Below are 26,382 nucleotides of genomic sequence, written 5' to 3' on the forward strand. Positions count from 1 at the left end.
GGATGTTCTCAGGGACCCACCTTGACAGCTGCCATGGGGGCAAAACTGCAAGAGCAGCCTTCAAACTGCTGGAACTCAGCAAAGACATACAAAGCACCTCCTGGCCAAGTGGGAAGACCAATGGGACTAAAACCCTGCAGGGTTGTAGGGCCTTGCACCCATATAAAATTCATTTTTTGAACAAAGAGTATGTTTTTCTAAGGTGCCAAGTTTCAGGCCAAAACAGTTTGAAATGCTTTGAAACTGCTTTTGAGAACTGGAGTTACCCTAAACAAAATCATCCCTCCCCCCAGGTGCTAGCACCAGGCTATCTGTTCATTATTTATTATTGACCATTCCATAGTTTTTAGCAGCTACGCAAAGACTGACAACTTGGTTCCACCCTGGTCTTGCACCCAGGAGAAAGGAAGTAACACATTTAGTACAAATATGTTTTTTTTAAAAGAGAATAGAAGTTTCCTCCTGTGCTGGGGGAAGGGAAAACAGCAGAGGAATATTTGTATTTCTTTATTAACCATAGAAACAGAACCACTTTCCTGAGTCACCAGTTACAGTTCCCCATTAGGTGAGATTGTCCCTTCCACAAAGCTGCCCCAGCCTCACCACACAACCACCAGGGCTCCTTCACCTTCCACAGCAGCTCTTCCAGCAGTGCCTCATCTTTCTAATGGATGGAAATACTCCTGCTACCCCTGGCTCCCATTTATTCTCAACATCTCTTGAATGGATCCTTTGGAACTTCCTCTTCACTCCCCTCACAGCTGGTGTTTTCATGGATCGACTCAGCCATTATTTTTAGGTTCCTTTTCCTCTGTTCTGAACACCTTCATCTCATCTCTGTTCACCTCCTTCTTCCCATGAATCCATGTTTTGGGGGCAGAGCTGAAAATGGCATTCCACAGTAATCAAAGCCATGAAGATGGGCTTTATTTTTATCTCATTTCTTCCAGAAATAACTTACCCAAAGTATTTCAGAGGTTAACTAACAGCACTAGGGTTGAGGAGATAGAGAAATCAAAGAAGTTGCATATCTGATGTTTTGCACCTCAGATACAGTTACAAGATTTGTGCAAATGTGATCCTGGTACCACTAAGAGAAATTGAGTAACTTTTTCTTTTAACAGAGCACAAGCAGAAGAGAGATATGGGAAAGAGCTGGTTCAAATTGCCCGAAAAGCAGGAGGACAAACAGAAATCAAGTAAGGAATTCTTTTATTATTACTGCAAACAAAATGATTTTGGAAGAAATACCAGACTGCTGTGTTTTGCCTGTGGATGAGGTCACAACCACTTATTTCAGTGCATTACACAGCTCTTCACAATGTATAGGGAAAGTGGGGAAACACCACAGTCCTTCACAGTGGGATTCACTATTTGTGAATAGTCTCTATTTAGAAACTGCTAGTAGGTCCTTTCCTGAGATTTTTTTTTTTTTTTAATTTCAAGATTCTTAATGTTTAATATTTGCTTCGAAAAGCAGATCAAGTGATGGGGAAAAAAGGGAATGGAAAAGGTTGTGAAATGTTTAGGATGGTGGCTTGACAATTCTGGAAAGCTGGTGAACAGAGAGACTGTGACAGAACAAATACAAAGACCCCAAAAATCAGCTTCTGCAGCAGGAAAAAAGGCTTAGCTCAGGAATACAAAATCTCTCTGAAGGGACCTAATGTGAAATAATTCAGTGGAACTACTGAAATACGCTAAGATGACATATATTTTTCTCTGTCTTCTCCATTACTATCTTAAATTATATATAAATTGTGTTGGGAGGGGAAGATAGATGTTGGTATGGAATTTAACTTAATAAACACTGCTGATAAACTGCTGCTATTATTGATGGCAGCAGCAATAATGAGACGTTTTGTCATTATTGTAACAAGTAATAATACAGTAATAAGGTGGCAGAGGATGAAGATGTGGGGTCACAGAAGACAATCCTGAAAGAGAAGACCTCAATCTAAACACAAACCAGCTCTATTGATCCCTAGGGGCTGCTCCCCTCCTCCATCCCATATCTCATTTCTTAATTGCAGTCTCCCTTTCACGCTGATTTATCGCTCCCAGTGCAAGTGGGTTCCTGTCCATATTTTATGGGAAAGCTCGACCCCAAAGCTTTGCCCTGCCCTGGCAGGCAGGTGCCAGCGATCCCCGAGCACTGCTGCGGCTCGGTGGTGGCACAGCAAGGCTGGCACAGACACTGCTGTGCCTACTCAGGTGCTGGGGAATGCCAGGGGAATGTGCAAGGCTTTCCCTGCCAGTGCTCCAGCTCTGCCTGGCCCCTGAGCAGCACCCAGGGATGCCACAGTCCCAGGAGATGGCTTCTGCCTTCCTGGTGGCTCAGTTCACCGACCTAATTGGTGAAAAGGAAGGAGAAGAAGAAATATTCTGAAATTAAAACATCAGGTTAAGAATGGATGGGTTCTTCTCAACCCAAAGGCTAAGATCAGCATTCCAGGATCAAAGAAAGGCTTCACCTCAACTCCTTTACTGGCAATACAGGGCAGGCAGAGCAAATGTGTTCAGCAACAAGCAGCTTTGGCTGCCCTTCAGTAACTTAGTGGACAATTCATGGGTCTGCCTTTTCCCAAGAGATTATGAGAGCTTGATTTAGAAGCAGAGCCAACTCCCAGTGTTGGGATATGGATCCAAGTTCCTCTCAAGTTGGAGGAAGTTTGGACTTGGGCCCAGCAGCACTTTGATCCAGCAATTTTATAGCTTGGCATGGAGGGAGGGCTGAATACACAAACAAAGCTGTGCTGTGGAGCTGATTTACTGTGTTTCCATAACCCACACCTGGCCAGGGAGAGACCAGCTCTACAGTGATGTTTTTATCAGAGCAAGTGTCTCACTCTGCCTGGTCTGAAGCAGAGAGGACACTTAGCTCTCTCTCATCCAGCATCCTCTGATTGTTTAAGGAATTACACAGATAGTGAAGGGCATTTGTCCAGGGCAAACAAAAAATCAGAGAAAACTAAAGTCTGTCCAGGGTGGAACAACACAAGAAAATGCAGTGTTTGGTTTTGATGCCTTAAAATTGTTGAACTTTCTGTGTCTGTGTGTTCTGCTCAGTGTGAAGTTTCTGTTTGTTTATATGACATTGATTGCTGGCAGCAGTTCTGCCCTCAAGGTCAGTCCTTCAGGGAGACTTGAGGGAGGGAATCTATGTACTCCCTATAATAAGAAAAGCTTGAAAGGACTCTGCTGCAACTGTGCCCGTGCATTTCTCCAAGTCCTTCCTCTTTATAGGACTCCCTATTTTCATCTAGCATACTAGGTCCTAATAGAACTACAAGTACTTGATAGGCTGAACAGGGCTGTTCACATCTTCAAATGCAGCTTTGGGTAGCAGTATTTCTTAAACTCTAATGTATTTGTACCTAAAACTTCCATCTGGCAATCACCAGAAAAAAAGAAGCTTCCAGGGTTTTTTTGCAGACCTTCCTGCTTCCTCTCCTGTATGGCAGAGGAGCAAGAATTACTAATTTTAAATCACTCAGTCATTTTCTTGCTAATGCAAAATTATTATCCTCTAGTCTTAAATTTAGCCACCTTTTAAATATCTCAGATACTAAGGCTTTCTGTCACTTCTTCTGGGAAATTCACACCGCAGTAGTTCCTAATATCAGGAGAGCACCTGATACCTTTTCCAAAAATCTATAAAAGGAACATGAAAAAATGCATCCACAACAAACACCCAAAACCTTCCAGTATGAGAAAATTCCCAGAAGACCTTAAGAGAAACAGCTGCAAGGCTGAGGTTGATATTTCAGCACAGTCAGGATAGGCACAACACAGGGTGCAGGGAATAAGCACGATGAGTAAATGCCAAGCACCAGAGCAGCCTGGAGAAGGTGATGGCACACTGAACCAGGTAGTGGCCATGGCTGCAGAAAACACTTCTCTCCCAAGCCTCCTCTATATTTTAAAAGCTTTTATTTTTGAATCAAAGAAAATAACTATTTCAACATTTCTTCAGGCTTGCTCCTTCTCTCCCCAAATTGTTCAGCTGAAGCAACTTGCTGAACTCAGCTAAATGTATAAATAGATTCTACTGCCCTTTTTTGTTCACCAAAGACACAGATGAAGGAATATGCTGCTGACTCAAAAGATTGTGGGGAAGGCTTACTGGAAGGTATCAGCAGCTCTGGGACCACTCTCTCTTGATTCAGGAAGGCTCTAGGTGACAGCACCATCCGGATGCCATCCTGTATCCCTGGGTGATCCCTAAGCATGGCTCCAGCTCCTCTGATGGAGAGCTCTGTCCCACGCCTGGCAGGGACAGCTCCAGGCCAGGCACGCAGGGTCCTTCAGTGCCAGCACCAGCAGTGACATCAGTGACCTGGGGAAAGAGACGTGGTGTGTCCTCTGAGGACTCCCCAGGCCAGAAACGTGAGAAGCACTCTGAGCTCAGGGCTGGCAGGGGACGAGGTCTGATGCTGCTGCAGGAGTGACTGAGCCAGGGTCAGAATTGGCCCTCTAGGAGCCCACAGGTCAGAATGTGTCTGACAGCAGCAAAACCAGCAAGGCAGACTCACTGCACTGTAGAGAGCGCTGGACTCCAGGACGGTTTGGATGGATGGAGACGAGAGATCTCTGCAGTCAGGTCCTAGAAGATGTGGTTTATTATAAAGGGTGAAGGGCCCTGCTTGGAGTTGCTAGCCACAACTCGTGGCAGGCCCAGGGAGAGAGAGGGAGAGAGGGTTCCAGGTGAGGGTCCCAAGAGGAGGGTCCAAGAGAGCGTCCGGTCCCTCGGCCACACCTTATCAGGGGCTTCAAGGTGGGCTGGGACAGGACTTGGGCCAATGGGGTTACAGGTACCTGATGCTTCAGGGGAGGGTTACAGGTGTGGGATGAACCAGACACTGGGGGGTGAGACAGAGCATTCCCTCTGACCCTTGGACCTGTCTGTAGGTAAAGGGCACTGTTTAATCAAAGGGGGGATTGCTTTCAATCTGGCTATACTATTGTTTTCTAGTTGCTCAGTAATTAAGGTTTGGTATCTCAAATCTTGTTCTCATCTCAATATCTATATTTTCTAAATCTTTTGCCAGGCAATCATATTTATAAGGCTTTCCTATTTCATCTTCCCCAACACTGCACCTTTTCTTATTTTTAAAAAAAAGCCAAGATGAGGTTTCTAAAAGAAGCTGGTGCTGGATTCCACTGACAGAGCAAACAAACATGCCAGCTTCCAGCTCAAGAAGTAAAAGGTCCCTCTAAGTGCTAACAGCCAAAGGACACCATCACTCAACAGGCTGCTGGTCCTTGCCAAAAGCACCAGCTTTTGGCAAAAAGCACTGCACCTGGTACAAACTCCTTCCCTCTTCCCAACCCATGGCACAGCTCTCACTCAGCAGTTGCTACAGGCCTTGGCAAGCTCATTCCAATGCACAGAAGGATGCACACACTTCAGTCTAAGACTACAAGAAGGATCACACAAGCTCACACTAACCCCTTCAGCTTAATATTCTGTCCCCAACACTAGATCCCAAGGGAAGGATTAGAACAGGGCAAGCATATAAAGATATTTCTTCTAAATAATCTTCTAGCCATAGCAATCTGTAAGTTCACAGGATGCCATGCCAGCAGCAACTTTCTATGGAATAGCCTCCAGTGTTTTCTTTTTTTTCTTATTTAAAGCCCTGAAATATTTTAGCATCCACTGAGTCAATAGGTAAAGCAATGTGTGCCTGTTATCCCACTTTTTAAACGAAAGAAATTAAATCTGCATCACCATTTCCTAGTCTCTACTCATAAAAGAAATGATAAAAAGGTGATGACAAACCTACAGCCATGTTTTCTTGGCAAATGACAGCTTATACCCATATCCAGCAGGGGAGAAAGAACTACAGGTTTTGAAGTTTAAACTGCAGTATTTGTACTCTCAGTGGTGCACACATGGGAGAGGATGTAGAGAAACTGGGATTTGCAGCCAAGTTACAGACTGAGATCACAGTTGCAGCTGTTTGCTGGGAGTGTGCACAGCAATGATGCCTCTCACGCTAGAGATGATTTTCAGCAGAGCTTGTGCCTTTAAGAGGAAACACCTTTCTGGCTGCAAGGTGCCTGGGAATTTCCATGCAGTGGCTTTGGGCAGCTCTTCAGCGCAGCAACATGAGAGCAGAATATGCTACAGAGCCCAATTCTCAGCTGCATGCTCAGCTTCAGCCAAACCAGGGCCTCTGGGAACTCTGTTCTGTAAAATAACTGATGCAAACATGCACTAGCTGGTTAAATTCTGCCTAGGCTGACAACAGCTATTTCTGTCATTTGCTCTGCTTGTCTCTTCTCATGTATATGCTTTCCTACATTTTTCATCCCTTTTTTCCACTACCATCTCCTTAGGACCTCAGGAAAGGGTAGTTCCTTCAAGCCCATGAGTGCTCTGCTCTTCTCTGCGATGCCTGAAATAGAACATTTCAGTGAGTGTGAGGTGAGGGCATCAGTAATGAAATGCCAATTGCTGTTTCCTGTGGATAAAAATAGTGCATCTGTCACTTAATATACAAAATCCTCTGTATTACTCCACACAAAGCAGGCATTTTTGAACTGAAGCTAAAAGTCAGTGTGGAAGGTCACATCCTTCCATGGTTGCTTCTTCTCCAGCCAAATGTTCTGAACCCACACAGAATTTATACACTAGCACTTTGAACTTTCAGGACTCTGAAAATGGACCTAAGCCTCTGCTCAGTCCCTGTTAAATTTCATCTAAACAAGCTCTCTGGTGATGAGGAAAGGCATTTTTGAGCAGTGCTGCTCTCTTTCTGAGAGATGTGAGGAAATTTAGTTTTATGTTAGTTTTATTTGTTTGGACTGTTTTAACCTTTGATTTGGATGGCAGAGCTCACTCTGGAGTCATAGGGATCTAATTTGATGTCAGGCTTACAGGGAGCAGAAGGAACACGGAGATGTCTTCCTGTTTGCTCCCCTGCCCCAGTAAAGTCTGGGGTGACATGTGTGCTCCCAGTGCCCAGCCCTGGGGTGATGACACAGCCCCCTTGCCCTCAGTTCAGGGCTGCTGCCACTCCTGACACTTACCTGGAAATATCCAAGCAGCAGAACATGGATGTGAACCCCCACAGCACGAGAGGAACCCTGCACACAGGTTGCTGCTTCCATGAAAGCCACAAAATCCCAAAGCTGAGCCCAGCCTGGTGCACAGTGCAGCCTCTGCAGCAGCTGATACAACAACTCATGTGGCTCCACAGCACAGCCCAGCTGGGACCTGGACACAATTCCTTCCAGCTGCACTGAGGGGTGTTGCCTTTCTGTTTATAGCTCCTCTGAGAACAAGAAAATATCCTGGCAAAATTCATTCTTCAATGTTTTTGCCACATACCCACTAAAGAAGGCCAGACAGTGCTGTGTGCCTGGCCCCTGACTCAGGAACCTCCCTGTTAAAAGAGCACAACTCCTCCTCCTTCATTTCTCTTCTGCAGCACAGACACAGTCCCAGGTGGGAATTATTTGAGAGCAGATGATTTCAGACACGTCTCCCCACACTTTGCTACCCCCACTGGGTTTCACAGAAGGAATTGTTGGTAAAACCACATTGGGTGTTCCCTGTGTGCCAGGAGGAAAGGCTGATGTTAAGGGTGGCCTCAGGGGGGACTGTCACTGCAGGGGTTTCACATCTCTGCTGTTGGGATCCTCGTTACTGGGGGCTGAGGATGGACAAGACTGCTGGGACTGTCTGTAGGGTTCATCTGGCACAGACTTCTCTCAGTTTCAGAAAAGGTATTTTTAAAAATTACAAGAGCAACTGAACATTGTAGATCATACCAGTGTCAAAATAGAAACCTGCCAGAAAGGAAGGTGGGGTTATTTCACACTTCTATTCACCAAGCAAAGGTAGAAAAGAAAGCAAATTTAAAATTATCTGTGGTTTTCCGGTTAGAAGAACCTGTTTTACCTTCCTGTGTGCAAGATATAAGGCAACTCTCTAAATTACTCAGTTAACCCAGTGTCTAAAGGCAAAGTACTGGGAAAAAGTGCCCAAACTATCAAGCTTAAGGTTGAAAAAATTGAAACAGACAAAATAGTGTGGTGCAACAGCGTACGTGGTGAGAATAGCTCTCACCCAAGCACTGCCAGAATCAGGGCTCTGCTAATTCCAGCTCTGGTGAAACAAAATTCTGCTCTTGATGGCTGTGAAGCAGGTGGACAGAGCAATTCCTGATGGTCCCCGTGGCACAGAGGACTGCTCAGCACAGCCCAGTGTTTCAGCAAAAACAAGGTCCACAAAGAAAGAGAGAGAAAGCAAAAAAAAAAAAAGCATAAAAAGCCAAACCAACGCGTAAGAATAGTGTAGCCGCTAGATGGCAAACCCCGCTCGGAGCTGCTGCACAGGCTCTGCCTGCCCCCGACTCAGGCACTCCTGCTTCCGTCCACAATTAATTCTGACAGCTCCAATCTTTGAATGTACAACAGGGAGTCGTTTAGCAAACACACAGAGTAAATTTGTGTGCAGCCTTCTTTTCACGGAGACACCTGCGGGATTCTCCATGTGGGGGTGCCCAAAGGGAAGGCTGGAGCTCTGTCTTTAGCCAGAGTGGTTTAAGAGTCTTCCAGAATGTATGTGAAAATCTCAGAAGAATTAAAAAAAAAAAAAAAAAAAGGTCAGATTTTCAGTGGTGCTTGAATTTTTTTCAACCCTAGGTTTTTTAATTTTCTAATTAAAAAATTAGGACAAACACACACACACACACAAAGGAAAAAAAAAAAAATCAATTACCACAGAATGCTAAGCAGCAGCATCTGCTGAGGGTAAAACACTATTTCAGAGTGCCCAGGAGAGTGAGACGTCCTCACTTTGGATGCCTCAGAGTAAAGCCCATATCAATCCCACTAGAAAGCCAAACCCGCCCAGAAGCAATCAGTAAGAGGTGCTGTACATCCACAGCAGCACAGACAGAATTAAAACTCATTCATATATCAGCTACAGGAGTCACTTCCATTAAACCTTGTGAAGCACTGAAATATTTCACTGAGATAATCAGAACATCCAGGAGCAAATCTATAGCACTGCTGCTGCAGCCCAGGAGTCATAAAGGGAGTCCTGATGGATCCACAGGCCAAAATTTGATTGATTTATTCTCTCCCACGTGTATAATTTGGCATGACAACATATTTGCTGGCCCTTTAAGCCCTGGAAGGATGTAAGGATCCAATTCACTGATTTTAGAAAATTATTATAAAAATAAGGAAGGAAATGGCTTAAGTCTATTTCAACCTACTTGCACCAGTCAGCAGCTATGGAATTGGCTGGACAAATCCTTCATACAAGGAAGAAAAGGCCAGAGATTTCTGAAAAGGCCATTAGAGACCATGCAGGGGAGAAATTGATCCCTCTTTGGGTCCCAGCCAGATGCATTATTGCACCAGAGACCCCCTTGGCCTTACAGAGAGCCAGCGAAAGGAGAGCAGCTCCGTGGGTGGCCTGTGGCTGTGAACTGCTCTGGGAGCTCAGGAGCCTGGAAACCAAAAAAGCAGCAAATTGCTTTTGTCCTTGATATATACTGAGAAAGTGCTATTTTTCATTATCCACTACAGCAATTTTGCCAGTTTTTGCATAACTTGAATCACCAACAACAAAGGGAAAAAAAATCTCTGAGAAAGAGAAATGAACATAGAATGCAAACAGTATGTCCAGTTTTCGACTGCCCTCTGTTTTTTTAAATTCCAGTATTTACCTGTTTCAGGCATGAAGTTGTTAGCACATTCCCCACATCCTATTGGGAATTACTGACTGGAAAAGAAAATTTTATTCCTTGTATATATTTATTTTTTCAAAATAATCCATTAGAAAAAGCTATCTATGCTGCTGATATCCAACTTGTCTTTTAATGTCAAGCTTTTAATTAGCTGAAACTAATACTGCTTGTTTCCTTTGTGGTGTGAAAATTTAGTTTCTATCAAAATTTCACACCAGACAAAATTTTTACAAAATAAACTTCAAATATGTATGTACTGTTGGGAAAACACTTAAAAATACTCAATCTAGAATGTTCTCCCTGGCTTATTTCAGGAGATTCACCACAATCTAATTGAAATATGAACAAAAGTCAAACAGCTCTTCTTTTCTGTCTGAAAGTCTTTTCCTTGTATTTCTCCAATGGGTTTCCAGGCAGTTTTTGCAGAGGACAGGCCCAACCTTTCCCCTCATTTTGCATATTTCTTATGCCTGGCAAGGCAGCCTCACTGCTGGGAGAATGTTTGATCAGCAAACAGATGTCCAGCCTAAATGAACACAGGGCAATTAGGCAGGGCTCCCAATGGCCCAAGAGATGCAGATTTCCCTGCCCAGCTGTGGGTGCTCATGGCTGGGAAGAGATAGCAGCCTCTCCTGGGCTCTCCAAGTAGCTGGGGAGTTTTGGGGCTCTTCATTCACCAGCTCTTCCCTGGGCTCTGCCTGGGGCAGACCAGGGCTCCATGGAGAGCCCAGAACTGATTCCTTCCAGGAACAACACATTCTGGGGCTTGAAGAGATCATTTCTAGATCTGAAAAGCTTCCCAGTCACATCCCAGCCCTGGCTTCAGTGTATGCAAACGTCCTGCCAGCCTGCACATTCAGAGCTAGAGGAATTTATTAAGTTGAAAATGCCTTTTACACACCTTGTGTTCTCTCATCACTTCTCTGCTGGTATCTCTGGTGCCTTCTAGTGCTGGACTCTGCCCCAGCCAAAGACAGGGCATAAGTCTGTGGTTGCCTCTTGTGTCCCCGTCGCGGAGCCGTGGGGCTGCATCCTGCAGCTCCGTGTGGAGGGGCAGGGATGGGGCAGGAGCGGTGAATAGAGGAGGGATGGGGCAGGAGCGGTGCTCAGAGGAGGGATGGGACAGGAGCGGTGAATAGAGGAGGGATGGGGCAGGGCAGTGCCCAGGGCAGGGATGGAGCAGGAGCGGTGCCCAGGGCAGGGATGGGGCAGGAGCGGTGAATAGAGGAGGGATGGGGCAGGAGCGGTGCTCAGGGCAGGGATGGGGCAGGAGCAGTGCTCAGGGCAGGGATGGGGCAGGAGCGGTGAATAGAGGAGGGATGGGGCAGGAGCGGTGAATAGAGGAGGGATGGGGCAGGAGCGGTGCTCAGGGCAGGGATGGGGCAGGAGCAGTGCTCAGGGCAGGGATGGGGCAGGAGCGGTGAATAGAGGAGGGATGGGGCAGGGGCAGTGCTCAGGGGAGGGATGGGGCAGGAGCGGTGCTCAGGGCAGGGATGGGGCAGGAGCGGTGAATAGAGGAGGGATGGGGCAGGAGCGGTGCTCAGGGCAGGGATGGGGCAGGAGCGGTGAATAGAGGAGGGATGGGGCAGGAGCGGTGAATAGAGGAGGGATGGGGCAGGAGCGGTGCTCAGGGCAGGGATGGGGCAGGGCAGTGCTCAGAGGAGTGATGGGGCAGGGGCGGTGCCCGGGGCTGCTCGGCAGACGCGGTGCGGGCGCTGCTGCGGCTCAGGACCGGGCACCGAGGACAGGCACGGGGCCGCACGCAGCGCTCCACCCTTCAGGTGACTTCGCCCTTCAGGTTTCGCTCCACCCTTCAGGCTACTGCTCCAAAATCCCCAATTCCCCCCGGCCGCCGGCGTTTCCTTCCTTTCTACCTGCGAGGTGCAAGACGAGAGAAAGGGCTGCAAACGTTCACGGTCACAAACACAGTGCGACTGAGGGTGCACAGAAGGAGTGGTGCAATTCCCTGCTTCATGGAGCATTTTATTGTGTTTCCTGATGGTAACAGATTGATGTTATTGTGCTTGTTAGCATGGTCAGCTTTTATTACGAGGCCATTAAGGTTTTATCTCTGTGTGGGTCTTTGAGGTTATGAGGGAAAGTTTTTTTCCCTGGATTCCCAACGCACCCTTAGAAGCCAATACTAATAAAGTGTCTTGTTTCTGCCCCACAGTACACTGAAGGAAGCATTTGAGATGCTCAAGCAACGTAAGTATTTCCTTGTTCCCTTCTGACCTGGGAAACACAGGCACTCAATGTGTCCATCCTGTTCCCCACACCATTCCCAGCTTTTCTGTCACAGCCTGTAGTGTAAAGAGGGGAGAAAAAAGATGCCTAAATGTGCCCAAGGCTCAATGAAACCCTTTCACACACACAAAATGCAGCACATGAGAGCCAATAGGACACTGTACCTGGTCACTGGCACCTGCTGTTTACACCAAAACTCCCTCTTGAAAAGCAGCTGCTGGACTGAGATATTTTTAGGGCCTGGGTAGGGGAGTTCAGCATTTCTGGAAAATGCAGGGTTCCATTTCAGAGGCACTGAAGCTGACAAATGCAGAGCAGTTCCCAGCCATTTCAAACAGCAACAGCCAGGTGCTCTAAAATTCAATCCATCTTGGCTGATCCTTGGAAATTCTCAGCATGCAGCCTCATCTAATGACTGGCCACTGCTGGCAGCAGCTCCCAAGAGCAGTGACAGCTCAGCAGCACAGCCAGGGCAAAGCACATGTAGATGGATGATGGAGGCCAGAGCTCCTTCCCTCCCTCTGCACAACTCCTGACCCTCAGTCTCAAAGGAAGGGGGCAGCTGGGCTAAATGGAGCCATGAAGAAACACACTCACTCTGTTCTTGTACCCTCAGCAATGTCAGTGCATGCAGAAACACAAGGGAGACCTTTTTTAAGGCTGCCCTGCTTGTGACAACTCATAAGGCAGTCATGTCACAGAAACATCTCCTAAAAAATGTGACTTTATCTTTAGAGACCTTCCCACTGACTCAATCTGAATTTTGATTTGCTTTAGAAATTGAAAGTGTTGGAAACTCTCATATCCAGCTGGCAGTAATGCTGAAGGAAGAACTGAAAGGAATAGAGGAGTTCCGAGAAAGGCAGAAGGAGCAAAGAAAAAAGGTGAGAAGCTAGAGAAATGTTGAAAGAGATTGGGTCAATGGGCCCTGCTGATGACCTGTCTCCAGCCGTAGGCAAAAGATCATAAAGCATTACCAGCATGCCCTGCTCCCTCTGTAGACGAGACTGTGGGACAAAAATCTCTTTCTGAACCCAGCTGGAAATAAAGCAGTGCTCTGAACTCAGAAGCCAGAGGCTTTAGTCCCTTTTACTCTCCCTGGTGTAACTGCAGATGCTGTTATTATTATTTCTGTAAGAACTTAATCCTTCCTTTTCTCTTTTTTATACCCTTGCTAATGGTTTTCTTTGATATGACCCTGCACAATCTCCAACACTAAATAAAGGCGTAACACAAATGTTTAAAAACATGAAAGCAAATTAATGTCATGCTGAATGCAACAGCAATATATGCTGAATTCCAAATACATGGAATAAGTAGCATCTAGTTGATGTTGTATAATAAAAAAATTGAGTATATTTAAGGCCATTGCATCCCCTATGACCTCATCAAGCCCTAAGTCTCTTGAAAAATAGCTCTCAATAGAGACAGCAGTGACAACTCTCACACCTTCTCTGGGTCTGTGGGGCTGAAGACAAAGACAGGACCATCCCTTCACTCTGACAGCACTGAGTGATGGAGGAGTAAAATAAATATTCCTTTCTTTGCTAATTTTAAACAGGTGAAAATGCATATAACCAGTGCCACAAAAGTCGTGTGTCTACAAGCCCCTGACACACAGGAACTTGGAATAGCAAAGAATTCTGAATATGAAAGTGGGTGAAACCAGTGCTGCTACTGAGATTTGAGGTTGACAGTGACCTGATGAAGCAAATGAGGCATTAAAAGACAGACAGTGGGCACCAGGTTCATCAGTGTTTGTCCCCCATTCCCTTTGCCACTGGGATGTGCAGAGAGGCTCCCTCCTGCTGAGAACTGTAAGCCTGTAACTTGACTGGGAACAGTTAGAGGGGCCTGGGAAAAAAAAGGGAAAAACTGCTTTGGAGTCTTAGATAAGCTTTTTTCTCTGTCCAGCATGTGGCTGTGAGGAAGCCAGCATTAGACATGCTGGATGGTGTCAGCAGCTTTGGTAACCTCCCAAAATGCTGTGATTTGTGTTGCACTGTAGCTGTCTCAGGACTGTGCCCAATGTGAAACAAGCATCTGGGTAGCCCTGGAGAGAGTTTTGCTTGAGCAGAATGTAAAGATTAAAGGACCAAAAGTTCCCCTGAAGAAAGCCATCCCCTGCCAGTAGGAGCATATCTCATTGTCACAAAAAGCTGGGCATATCACAACTAAAACCATGAAAGAGAATCCAGCACTATCCTTCCAACACTGCCCAGGTCACTCCAGCATGGAAATCAAATCACACTGAGCATAAAGTTGCCAGAAGCAGTGGAATATAAAAGAGACAGGAATTGTTTGGATTGAAAATGGACAACTACCTGTGCTCATGTGGGTGAGACAGTGGTTTGGTCTGCAGAGACATGGCATCAAGCTCTGGCAGTAGCAAAGGAGCCCTGCTGGCAGAGCCCACTGTGACTGGGTGCTGCAGTGTTTCATCTCCTTAAGAAAACAAAAACAAAAACAACAACAAAAAAAAACCCAACCAAAAAACCAAAAACCAAAAAAAAAAACCAAAAAAAAAACCCCCCAAAAAACCCCAAAAAACCCCAAAAACAAAAACAAACCAAAAAACCCAAACAAAACAAAACAAAAAAAACAACAAAAAAAAAAAAAAGCAAAGAAGAAAATTAAGATCTACGTCCTCTCTACTATTAATGGAAACCACTGAAGCAGAATTATCTGGGATTATTTTTTTACCTGGCACTTTGATGCTCTCTGTTTCACTTAGAAACCTGTCATTTATAAAAGCAGAGTGAAATAATTTTGCCCAGAGGGAGGTGGCTCATAGAAAGGCCCTGATTATGGTTTTCCTAATCCTGCTTCTGGAAAAGGGGAGGAAGAAGTCAAAGGAAGAAATGCTGACTTGTGTGTGTTTCTTACAGTACGAGTCTGCAATGGAGCGGATGCAAAAGAGCAAACTGTCCCATTATAAGAAAACAATGGAGGTAAGCAGGGAGGGCTTGGGCAGCTTTCCTGATGCAAACTGGCTCCAGTAGAATCTGTATCACCTGTGCCTCTAGTTAAAGAAAGGTCAAAGCCGTGTGAGTGTGCAAGAGTGTGTGTGAGGGAGGGAAGATGTCGTTCCTGCTGTGAGGAGAAAGCTGATCTTCCCTGAAAAGTCTCCAGAAGTTAATACAGGATGAACGGTGCCCCAGGTCAAACAGGATTTCATTCTCTCTAGGCAAGGGTACTTCGAGGAGTAAATGTAATTTTTCAGTGTGTGTCAGTACAATTTTAAGAACAGTGAGGGAATCTTGAAGGCAGGAGGAATCCTCTCCATCTGGAAAGCTTGCAGGTACAGAAACTACAGGCAGCTGGGTTTGGTTTCCAATGGGCAGCTGCCTCTAAAGGAAAGTAGCTGCAGACATGTCAGTGCTACAGCTGGAAGTGTACTAATGATTTTTTTTTTTTTTTTTTTAAATGTGGTGGTTCTAAGTGCATCTCTAAGATACAGAGATGTTTTGGTGCAAACAAAGGTTTCTCTTTTTTCTGAGAACTACGCCAAGACTGTTGACTGTGGGGTGCTGGCTCTGCCTCACGGCTTGGAGCAATGGCCAAGGCAACACATGACAACGCACCCCGCGGCCACCCCGGGAATGTGGGCTCCCAAATTCATCTCTCCATGGCTCCTGGGCAAATGCCTGATGCACCAGTGGTGGTAGAGCAGCCTGTGCATTCCTGACCCCTGCAGGGAGTTGCAGTTATACAAAGCAAACAATTGCAGGGCTGCAGGAAAAGGATACAATTTGTGCTGTCAGCCCCTATTCCGGTGTTTCAGTTCTATTTTTCTGCCTCCCTGCGGTGCCTTTGGGATTTTTTTCTATTGCCCACACTGGGCACCGATTTGCTGCCCCAGACTGCAAAGGAGGAAGTGGCTGGAACATCACACTGTGGGGGGAAGGCAGCCCTGCTGCCCCAGGCAGACCCTGACGTTTGATCTCATTTGCACCCAGTCCAAGAAGACCTACGAGCAGAAGTGCAGGGAGGCGGATGAGGCTGAGCAGTCCTTTGAACGCACCAGCGCCGCAGGCAACCCCAAGCAAACAGAAAAGGTACCTGAGATGAAATGCTGCTCAGGGGAAAAATGGGGCTTTACCTTCTCCAGGTACAAGAGAATACAAAAACCAATCCATTCTACAGGATGCCAGGGGCTTTGCCTTGAAATTAACCCCAAAGAATCCTCTGGGAAGGGACTAAGTTATTGAATTAATTTATCCCAGCCTGTGATCCAATTGCTCTATGAATCCTGAAAGGAAGCTGAATGAGATTTTTCTCTGAAATTACTCATTACAAAAAAGAAACAAGTCAAAAATATGTCATGCAGTTAGTTTTGCCTTTAGGTCTCTTACACTTAGTAGGTGTAGCATCTTACATTAAAATGCATGTTTTTCCTCAACATTTGTCTCCTCGTGGTGAGTTTAATTTCAACTAAATTTACAGACTCAAAAATAAATTGCTGGAAATGAAGGCACTGCAGTCCTTCATTGCATCGTCTTGATACTTGCAGCTGACAATTCACTAACTTTTAATGGGAACATTTTACAGTGAAACAGATGGAGAAAACAAAATAAATGAACTCCCTTTGGCTCGATAAAAATCAGTGCAGTGTAAGCAAAAAGGATCAAAAATCATCTCAAGGAGCGGAGGGGTGGTGGTGTGCAGACTCTAAAAACAGCATCAGAACTTTACATTTTATTTCCAGCATTCCCTAATCTTTGATAAGCAAAGCCCTGCAGCTTAGCTGCAAAGAGGGGATGGAATCCTGGCCCTGCCAAAATGACACCAGAACATTTCACAGCTTCAATGGCAGCTAAACCTGACCCAGCTCCTTTCATGCAGAAGGATCCCAGGGTGCTCCGTTGCCATTTCTTCCCCAAACATGCCAGCACATTGGGGATGCACAGCTCACAAGCTGTTTAATTCTGCTCAGTATTTGGAAACAGTTTGGGCCAGGAAGCAAATAAGAATGAAACTTCTGTTCCCAGCTTAGTACACGTTTCCCAGCCAGCTGTGATGAGGAATGTGATCCTAAGAACCTCTACCTGAGCCTTGTCTTCAAGGGCAGGGTGGAAGAATGTATTACACTGATGTCTAGAGCAGTGCATGACTGTGCTGTCATCCCCATCTGTGCAGAAGGACCTGCGAGTACAGACCTGTCAGTGATGGCTGTTTTCTCATCTGCTAAAAGCTGCAGGTTTTTAAAACAGAGAACTTCTACTGAGAGTGAATTTCGCTTTTAGGCTTCTGAGTTGTTATGGAAAGTAATCTGGCATTTCCAAAGTATTTTAAAAGCTTTGTGCTTTTCATCTGAGTATTACATGAGGAGCTTGAAAGATGAAGAATTTTAACTGCCATTTATTTCTGCTTATAAATATCTATTAGAAAAGCACATCAAACAATTGAGAAAAAACAGCTCAGCCAGCAGGCACAGCTTCAGTCTGGATCACGCTGGCTCTGAGCTCCTCTGGCACAGATGTCTGAATGGAAAGCTTTCCCTTGAAGTCATTGCACCTGTGGCTGCACCTGGGAAATTCTGGTCCCTTCTCCATAGCACACATTCAGCAGAACTGTGCATAAAGGGGGGACAGCCAGGAAGGGCTTGCAAATTAGAGCCTTTCCTCTAGAGGGGAAGAGAGAGCAAGCAGCACAAAGAACTGGGGCAGAAGCAAAAATATGTCAGAAGTTAATTTGGGGTGTTTCTTTTCCTTTTTCAGAGCCAGAACAAAGCCAAGCAGTGCAGAGATGCAGCAAATGAAGCAGGTGATGCTCTTTGCTGTTTGAACTATGAGTCTTCTCAGCAAAGGCCTGCCAGCACAGGATTTTGATGGAACACATCCAAATCACCCAGGCTGTCAGAGTTCCCAGAGTCACCTACCCAAATATGAATGGAGAAGCCTCTGAAGAGCAGCAACCTGACAGTCATCAGCATTCACTCCCCCTTGTGGAAGTGCCAGTGTCCTGCTTGCATTAAAGAATTTACAGAAGACTTCCTTTAGGGACTTCACCCAGGGAAGAAAAGCTCTTCTTGAAGCAAGCAGTAGACACTGAAGTTGTCCCGGGACAGCCCAAATCTCATCCCCCATCCCCATGAGCATGAGCACAGTAGTGATCTCCAGCTACAAATGTGTGTATGCTCAGGGCAGGCCAGCACACACCTGAGCTGGCTCAGGAGCTCAAGCTTGTGCCTCCCTCCTCATGGAATAGCTTACACCAAATCACATGGCTCACCTGGCTGGCTTGGAATGGAAAGAGCCTAAGGATGCTCGGTGCCCGGGCATGGTCCAGGCTCTTCACCTCTGAATTGTGTTATCTCAACCATAAAGTTTATAACTGATCTGCAAACCATACAGAGAGAATTCTTACTCTAGTACATAGCTACAGAGAAAAAAAACCAGTAATTATTGTGGCCCACCAGTTCCAAGCTCACATAGTCTTGTGATACTCAAGCAAAGCACAGGCCTGAAGTGTAGGAATCACAGGAAAGGCCCAATAGGAGGAAAGAGAGAAAGGCTGTGTCACTTTTTCCCTGACTGTTGGGTTTCTGTTCTGTGTCTGTGCTTACAGAGAACGTTTACAAACAGAACATCGAGCAGCTGGATAAGGTCAGGACGGAGTGGGAACAGGAACATATCAAAACCTGTGAGGTAAACCTTGATTTTTGCAGCGATGTTTGCACACTCTTTATTTTATCCCATTGGAAGATTTCAGTCTAAGGCCTAAAACATCATCCCAAGGGTTTTGCTGTTTGCTTTATGTGGAGTCTCAACAGATGTCTTTGCAAGATTACTGCAAAAACTAGGGCTTATTTAGACATAGCTGCTCCTGCATCACTGACATTCTCCTTGCTTGGTCAGCATAGCTATGTAAAAATAAAGGAGGGGAATAAGTGCAGAAGTGGGAGAGGTGGAGCAACATATGAGCTGGTACATACCCCAGTCACTCTTTATGTTTCATAGCACTTTAAATTCACCTGCAAGAATATTTGTCCTCTGCCATGAAATAATCTGAAAGGCAGTGGTAGAGAAACCTCTGATTTGCACTTGGCTATTAAGTTTTGTGCAACAATTTACAGGAACTGGTTGGCATCCCAATCAGCCACTCTTTTGATCACAGGAATCCTTCAAGTGTATTTGCCCATCTCCTAAAGTTTGATTTTGCTATATTTACTTGTTGCAGGCTTTATTTCCACATAAAATAAAATGCCAGGAGAATACATCTCCAGTTCTCTGCTTCCTCTTAAATATTCCCTATCTGAGAGGACTGAAAAGCCCCACAACTGGCACAGACATTTCCACAGATACTATGCCAAGCCTTAGTCTTCCAAAGATGCAGATTTTCTCCCTTCTTAGAAAGCCAACAAACCAGCGAAGCATTCCACAACCTCACACTCGTTTTTGTCCCATGTAGCTAAATCCTGGCCAGCTCACAGAGCTTGTGACCTGCCCACTGCTTAATCCAAACAGCCATTCATAAAGCAAGGACATCTTTCATGCCTTCCTTTTAAAGAGCTTGTAGAGAGAGAACTGATACTCTTTGGGGGTTTTTGAAACTAGCAATTAGTTCAAAAACCAGCTTAAAATCCTACACCTGTGGCTGCATAGTGGGGAATCTGGAAGGGCTCAGGTTGCTTGGGTCTGTAACTGAGTGCTGGACAGCCACAGCCTGAAAATGCTGGCTGGCAAGTGGCACCTCTGGGGTGGCCTTTGTCACAGGGGCTGTGCCACAGTGTCATGGAATGCCCCGGTTCTTCAGCAGCAGAGGGATGTGTCAAACACAACACCCAGCTGTGCTTTTCTGCGTGCTGACAGGGCTTGGAGCCCAGAGTCACTCCACTTCCCTCTTGGATTAACTGCATTTCCTGACAGGACACCATTTACCTGGAAAATTCCCCGCTGGCTCTGGTGCTGTTTCAGCAGCCTTGATGGCCACAGCCCTTCTGTTCAGAATGAGCATTGAAATGCTCATTCTCCACCTTGCAGGTTCTCTTTGAAAGCTTTTGCTCTCAGAAACCAGTCCCCACAGCAGCTTACTTCCTTGACAGATTCCTTTTCTTGGGTTTCTTTACTCAGAAAGTTATTAGACGGCAGGAAGCATACCCAACTGAGTGTTCTGCTGAATGTTGTACACATTTGTGGTGTTCTGGACATAATTACTAGCAAACAGAGATGGAGACAGATGGCTGGAAGCATCTGAGATTTTCACACCTCATAGAAAACCAAAACGCTGTTCTACTTTTAACAGTACAACGTAGAGATCAGGGTGATTTGGTTTTTTTAAAGTTTTTAAAGAAAGAGTTTATCTGCCTCTTCCCCCAAATTCGTTCACACTTCTCTCTCTGCCCCCTTCTTCTTCCTAAGCAGTGCAGCAACACGAGGAAGCCAGACAGATGAAGGAAGAGAGTAACTCTGAAGGCAGAAAAATACCTTCTCTTTACCACAAAAATCACCTTTGATATGCAGAGTCAAGTCCAGAGAGCCTCAAGTACTCTCAAAAGAGAAAAGTTCAGAGAGACATTTTAGATGGCAGAGGTGGATAGTTTTGCCTCTACCTCTAACATAAATACAGCCCTTTCATGCCAGTACTCTACTGATCTGTTAAACATGCAAATTTCAGTGTGATGGGCAGACAGGACCCTGACTCTGAAATCCTCAACAGCAGAGGTGGCAGTCAAATCCAGATCTGGATTCCTCTCCCCTGCTTTGTTTTTATCTCTAAAATGCAACTTTAATTTGGTGCAACCAATTAGAACCATTTTTTGAGCACAAACAGTAGATGTAGTTTCTCCACCAATTGAAAAAACATCCTTTACCCATGGTGCCCTCAGAATAGGTTTGCATCCCCAGCCCTGTCCCAGCCTGCAAAGCCAATAACTCAGTGCCACAAGGCTGCATCACGTTTCCTGTTTGGCTCTAGGTCTTCCAGCTGCAGGAGTGCGACCGCATCACGATCCTGCGGAACTCGCTGTGGGTGCACTGCAACCAGCTGTCCCTGCAGTGTGTGAAGGATGATGAGGTACAGCCTGCCTTGCCCTTCTCTGCTGGGCTGGCTCCAGGGGAATGTCTCACTCCTGTTCTCCCAGGTGCAATCCAGACGCATGTCTGCATGCAGGCGGGCTGTGTCAGCTTGGTGGCACCCACATGTGTCCTCCTTGGTTTGCTGGGGAGTGCTTCCTGCTACCAAAACACTCTGCTGAGCATATCTGGGCTCTGACACAATTTCAGAAAAGGCATCCAGTCACGGCCTTAAAACTGCAAGATATAAAGCATACACTAGACTTGACTTTGAATGGTTGTTTCCTGCTATTAATTTCTTTATTGCAAAGTGCTGGACTGCCTTTGTCCCGCTCTCTTTAAAGACTATCCAGAGCACAAGCAGGTGTGTTTACAAGAACATTGGAACGGGGGGCAGGCTAAAGATCAGCCAGGTCAGACATGTACCAAGTATAAAGTGTTTCTTAAGGGGACAATTACTACAAGAGCATTATTTGTTAATTCAACGTGAACTGTTAAAAGTTAAATTAAACTCTTGGATTCTGTTTTGTAGATGTATGAAGAGGTTCGGGTCAGCTTGGAGAACTGTGTTGTAGAGTCAGACATAGACTACTTCATTAAGACAAAAATGACAGGAACACAACCTCCAGGTAATTATTCCTACTGATTTTGTCAGATGGCTTGTGCAGTACATGTCCTTTGGAGGTGAAACCAGCTGGAGGAATTTCTGCTCCAACTTTTTGTTCCCACCTGCCATGGCTCACTTCCCCCACACTGTGCTGCCATCGCTGCCTGAGTGACGCTCTAAGTGGGATAGCAGAATGATCCAGCTTAAAAATAACCCTCCAAGGAAGAAAAAACTTGTTTTGGCTTTGCAGCCAGGCTCATTTCACAGTACAGCTGAATTGACACCACTAAGGAGGTGGCAAATTGCCTTGCAGAAATGGCAACTTCAGCTTCCTGCAGTGGTGACAAGGCAGAGCCATCTTACCACATAACTGCACCCCAGTGTCCCCTTGACAGAGGTGCTGCCTCTTCATTTGCAGCACAGAGAAGACCCAGTTTTCTCTTCTGTTCCACATGCCCAATGGGGAATAACAAATTTTCTGCTCTCAGGAAGCTGTTTGCATAAGCCAAGACTTTGGCTGGGAGAAATTGTGAATGAAATCGGCTCTGTCCCAGCACACAGAACTGCTGTCAGGTTCACAGGCTCTGCCCATTCAAGCCAAAGCTGCCTTTTCCTTGACTTCAGTGCTCAAAACCTCTGGTCTGAAATGGGGATCGACCCAGCATGAGGCAAGAGCAGATAGAAATTGAAAACCTGCTGCTCCGGGGTAGGAGTTCTCCAAGCACTCCTTAGCAAAGGAGCTGTCTGATGTGTCACATGGCCAGACACAAACCACACCCGAGTACTTCCACAGGCAACAAAAGAGAGCTGCACAAAACCCTGCCATGCTAGCGGTTGTGCAGGTACAAAATCAGCAGGGTGAGGGCCTGATCCCTGGGGATGATTATCTCGTACAAGTTCCACCCCTTTGATTTCGCTGCAGAGCTCAAAGCTGGCAGGAATTGCAGCCCAGGACCTTCTTCAGCAGAGCTGGGTGCTGCCACTAACCCAGCACTGAGCTGAGGCCTGCTTTTCACTCAGCCTTTTTGCCATCACTCTTATGGTGGTTAAAAATTGGGATTTTGGGAATTTTTAAAAACTAATATATTGATACTGCTGCACAGGATGCCATTTTGCTGCTATAGTTTATTCTTCACATAGGAGATTTAAATTCACTGATACAGGAGAATTTACCCAGGAAAAATTACATTTTCAGTGGCAGAAAGGAGAACCGTGCCTTGCATCAGTGTCAAACAACTTCTGTATACTAAGAAATGTGTAATTCTCAGTTATTTTTTGGGGTCTTTTTTGGTTTAGGTTTTTGGGGTTTTTTTTTTCCTATTTGAGATTTGTCATTCTCCAGTCACTTAGGAAATTTCTACAAAAATCTCTTGGCCATGTCAGAGTCATTTCTAATAAGAACTAGGTGGGAAAAAAAAAGCCTTGAGAACTTTATGAAAGGCAAAGAAAAACCTGACTTGTTTTTTTGATGTTTATTTTTGCCACCTTCTAGAAGACGACATGTTCTGGAAGCAATATCCTAATTTTTCCACAGCTCTGGGTAATGAGTTTGCACTGTAGCACATGGTGAGCTCTTGATCTGTGCTATTATTTGCAAAATCCAGGAGGAAACCCACGTGTAATTTTGCATTGTGTGGCAGAAGACCTTCATCCTGACCAAACCTTCTTGATGGTCTTGCTCACTTCCTCTCCTACCCAGTCTTACAATGCCCTCTAGACTGGAAATTGCACCAAGGTGACAATGCAGAAGGGTAACAGGAGACCCTTAAATTGCTCAGAAAACTCCCTAATTACTATGAATCTTATTTGTAGGGATTCTTCACACTCTCTAGCTCTGTGTTTCTGCTCTGCTTCGTATCTTGGCTGACGCAGTGTGAGAATGTCAACATAACCTTTAGCCCGAGTCTGATGTCTTTCTTAACTTGCTGGTATCAGGGCTGAGATAAAACCCTATCACAGGCTTCACTCGGGTTTGCTTGGCTCTCACACTGAGCAGGCAGAAAGGCTGTGTGGCCACCAGCTGTAAGAACTGCCCTGGGAGCCCTGAGACAGCAAATAAATCCATCTGTAACTGTTTCACCTGTAAAGTTACACTTGGAAATGGTCTGAATTTCACCCTTAACGACACCATAGGGGACAGCGAAGGAACTGCAACCTAAATGTGTTTGAGAGAACAAAATCCAAATATCTCTGGGTAAACAGCAAATAAGCTCTCAGGAGGCAGATGGGGGAGGTAGGAAAGGTGAGGCAACACACAAGCAAACACCAGGAAATTGCTCGTTATTGCTGCAGGCAGTAACACTCAGAAACCTCCCCAGCTCTGACAAAAATTCCCGACTGGATACGCTGAGGAAAGAAGAAGCAAAATGCGCTGCAGCAAATTCTGTCATGAACACGGTTTAGGGCACTCAGTGGCCATACTCTGCCCCCTTAGATCCTGAGCTTTGAGGCAATAGAAGAAACAGCCGTGGAGGAAACTGCCTTCCTCATTAGGGCACCCAGAGCTCTTGGAATGGGGCCTCAGGCCCCAGCTCAGGCCGAGGGTGCCTCGCCACCAGGGCCGTGGCTGTTCACAGCCGCTGGAATGGCTTTGTCAAGCCCCCAGGCTCCCCTGAGCTGCTCCAGGCACGTTCCAGGTGAGGGCAGACAGGTGCTGCCCTGCAGTTTGCTCCAGCAGCCCCAGGTCACGTTCAGTGTTTTCTCACAGCGTTTCCTGATTGAACAGCTCCTTTCTATTGCCCTGCTGCAGATGCCGTAGGGTACGAGAGCTACTACAGCAGAGAGCCCAGCCGGCGCAGCAGCAGCCCCACCCAGTCCTGTGGGATGATCAAGAGGTGAGCGGCAAGGGTCAGGTCCCAGAAGGGATTTCTCCACATCAGCAGCCGTGCCTGATGACAAAACACCACGTGGAAAGTTACTACTTCCTCCATTGTAGCAAGAGGCAACGAGGTATCAGTAAATGTGACTAGACAGAAGAAGTGAAGGTATTTAAATGGAGCGAGAGTAATTTTGCCATGCTCCAGTGGGAGGAGGGACAGGGGATGAGTTCATCACACAATTACTTGGCCAGCAATGGGGAGCAGCCACTTGTTTCCTCTTTCCTACTGTGTCAGGGCACTTAGCAACAAAACCAGTTTGTTCCAGGGAGGGTAAAGGTGAATCTGGCTGGGAGCAGAGGCTGGAAGAGCCTTCCTTTGGGGCCATTCCTCCATGCTTCCAGCACCACTCAGCTGAGCAGAACAAAGAGCTGCTCTATCTATCTGGATACTGGAAAAACTGTGATGGTCAGGGAGGCAATTTTCCTTATTCTGATCCATTTGTGCTGGTAAATGTTAGAACATGGATGCAGTTATAACAGCAGAACAGCATGGTGGCTCTATTGGTTTAAATATTTTATACTAAAATGGCAAATTCAAGTGGGGAGGGCATCACAGTTAAAGCAGAAGAGATTTATAATTTAACAAGCCCTATGTCATGGCAAAGACAAGAAGCAGGCAGTGATCTCTCATTTGGAACATGGTCCAGGCTTGCCAGGAGCTGGTCAGGGTTGTACACAATGCTTTGTTTTTCAGCTGGAAACTGGATCTTCTCTGATAATGAATGCAGTGCTGCAGCCTGTGCAGTTACATAAGACAATTGTACTGCCATTGAGAACACAACTGTGAGCAGCATGGGCAGGGAGCCTGCAGAGACTCAGCCTGAGTCTTTCAGGAGCTCTTGAGATAGGATATCCATTTTCCAGAAAAACTGAATGTTTGCTAGCTGAAAAATCAGACCCTTTAAATATGCCTTAAGCGTGCAATGCTATTTCTATCTCTGCTTGAGAATTCTAACCTGTTTTCTCACTTTACTTAGTCTTCAGTACCCAGCTGTGATATAGGAAATAACTAGGGATAGATTAAAATAAAAATTCACTTAAACTCACAGCTTTTAGAAAGGCTTGTTACACAAGCTCTGTATTTTAAGTTGTATCAGGGTTTTCCTTAAACACCTTATAAGAGATGTTAATCTCTTATAAGCAACTGACAATTTTCATCATTTTAACTTTGTGATGTTAATTGGAGTTTCACATCATGAGCCTTCGGCTCTACAAAAAATATTATCTGCTGCATTTCATGCACAATTTAATGAAGCCTGATGGTTCAATAGTCTGCTGCATTTTTAAAAATACATTTTTAAAGGAAGGTAAATATATCTACAGCATAAAAGAAAATAGAAGGCCATGGGAAGAGGTGACATCTACTCTGTGAAGCAGATGGAGGGAAGGCTGAGTCAGAGAGCTGAGATGAAGGAATGCTCATACCCAGGCCGTTCACTCATTTTGGTTTTGACTTCTCTTGGTTCTGCAGATTCTCTGGACTACTGCATGGGAGCAGCAAAAACAACACAGAAACTGCCACTCCTTCAGCCCCTCCTCTGGGTATGCTCTGCAGGAAATCAGTTTACCAGATGTGTTTGTTTAAGATTGTCTTGCTAAACCAGGCTTTGACAAGGAGCAGAAATGTACAGCAGATATTCACAAGTTGGCCTGCAAGAGTAGTCTGGAAATTAATTTTGCTTGGATGTGTATTAACAAATTTCCCAGTTTAAAGTGCCAAATAACCCACAGAGTCTTCAAAACCTCCATCTAGGCAGGGGGGGCCTGTACATTCAGAGCAGCAGTCTGACATAGATATTAGTTTTCTCCTTGTGTAGCATAACTACCACTAAAAACCCCCACTACCACTACCACTAAAAGAATACATAAAAATTTTAACACACCAGGCACATGGCTTATGAATACAAATATCCATCTCAC

The 26,382-nt window shown here is 45.6% G+C and overlaps 1 protein-coding gene across 1 annotated transcript in view; it reads left to right on the forward strand.

Annotated features, from left to right (window-relative positions):
- The window catches only part of PSTPIP1 (proline-serine-threonine phosphatase interacting protein 1), a 54,716-nt gene that overhangs the window by 23,819 nt on the left and 4,515 nt on the right, over positions 1-26,382 (forward strand). Inside the window, exons 4-14 of the mRNA XM_053988349.1 lie at positions 1,125-1,199; positions 11,887-11,921; positions 12,738-12,844; positions 14,849-14,911; positions 15,920-16,018; positions 17,681-17,726; positions 18,531-18,610; positions 20,880-20,978; positions 21,510-21,606; positions 24,334-24,418; positions 25,934-26,004. Coding sequence (XP_053844324.1) covers positions 1,125-1,199; positions 11,887-11,921; positions 12,738-12,844; positions 14,849-14,911; positions 15,920-16,018; positions 17,681-17,726; positions 18,531-18,610; positions 20,880-20,978; positions 21,510-21,606; positions 24,334-24,418; positions 25,934-26,004 — 857 coding nt within the window. The remainder of the gene's footprint in view (positions 1-1,124; positions 1,200-11,886; positions 11,922-12,737; positions 12,845-14,848; positions 14,912-15,919; positions 16,019-17,680; positions 17,727-18,530; positions 18,611-20,879; positions 20,979-21,509; positions 21,607-24,333; positions 24,419-25,933; positions 26,005-26,382) is intronic.

Source organism: Vidua macroura, chromosome 12 (genome assembly GCF_024509145.1).
Source record: "Vidua macroura isolate BioBank_ID:100142 chromosome 12, ASM2450914v1, whole genome shotgun sequence".
NCBI lineage: Eukaryota > Metazoa > Chordata > Aves > Passeriformes > Viduidae > Vidua > Vidua macroura.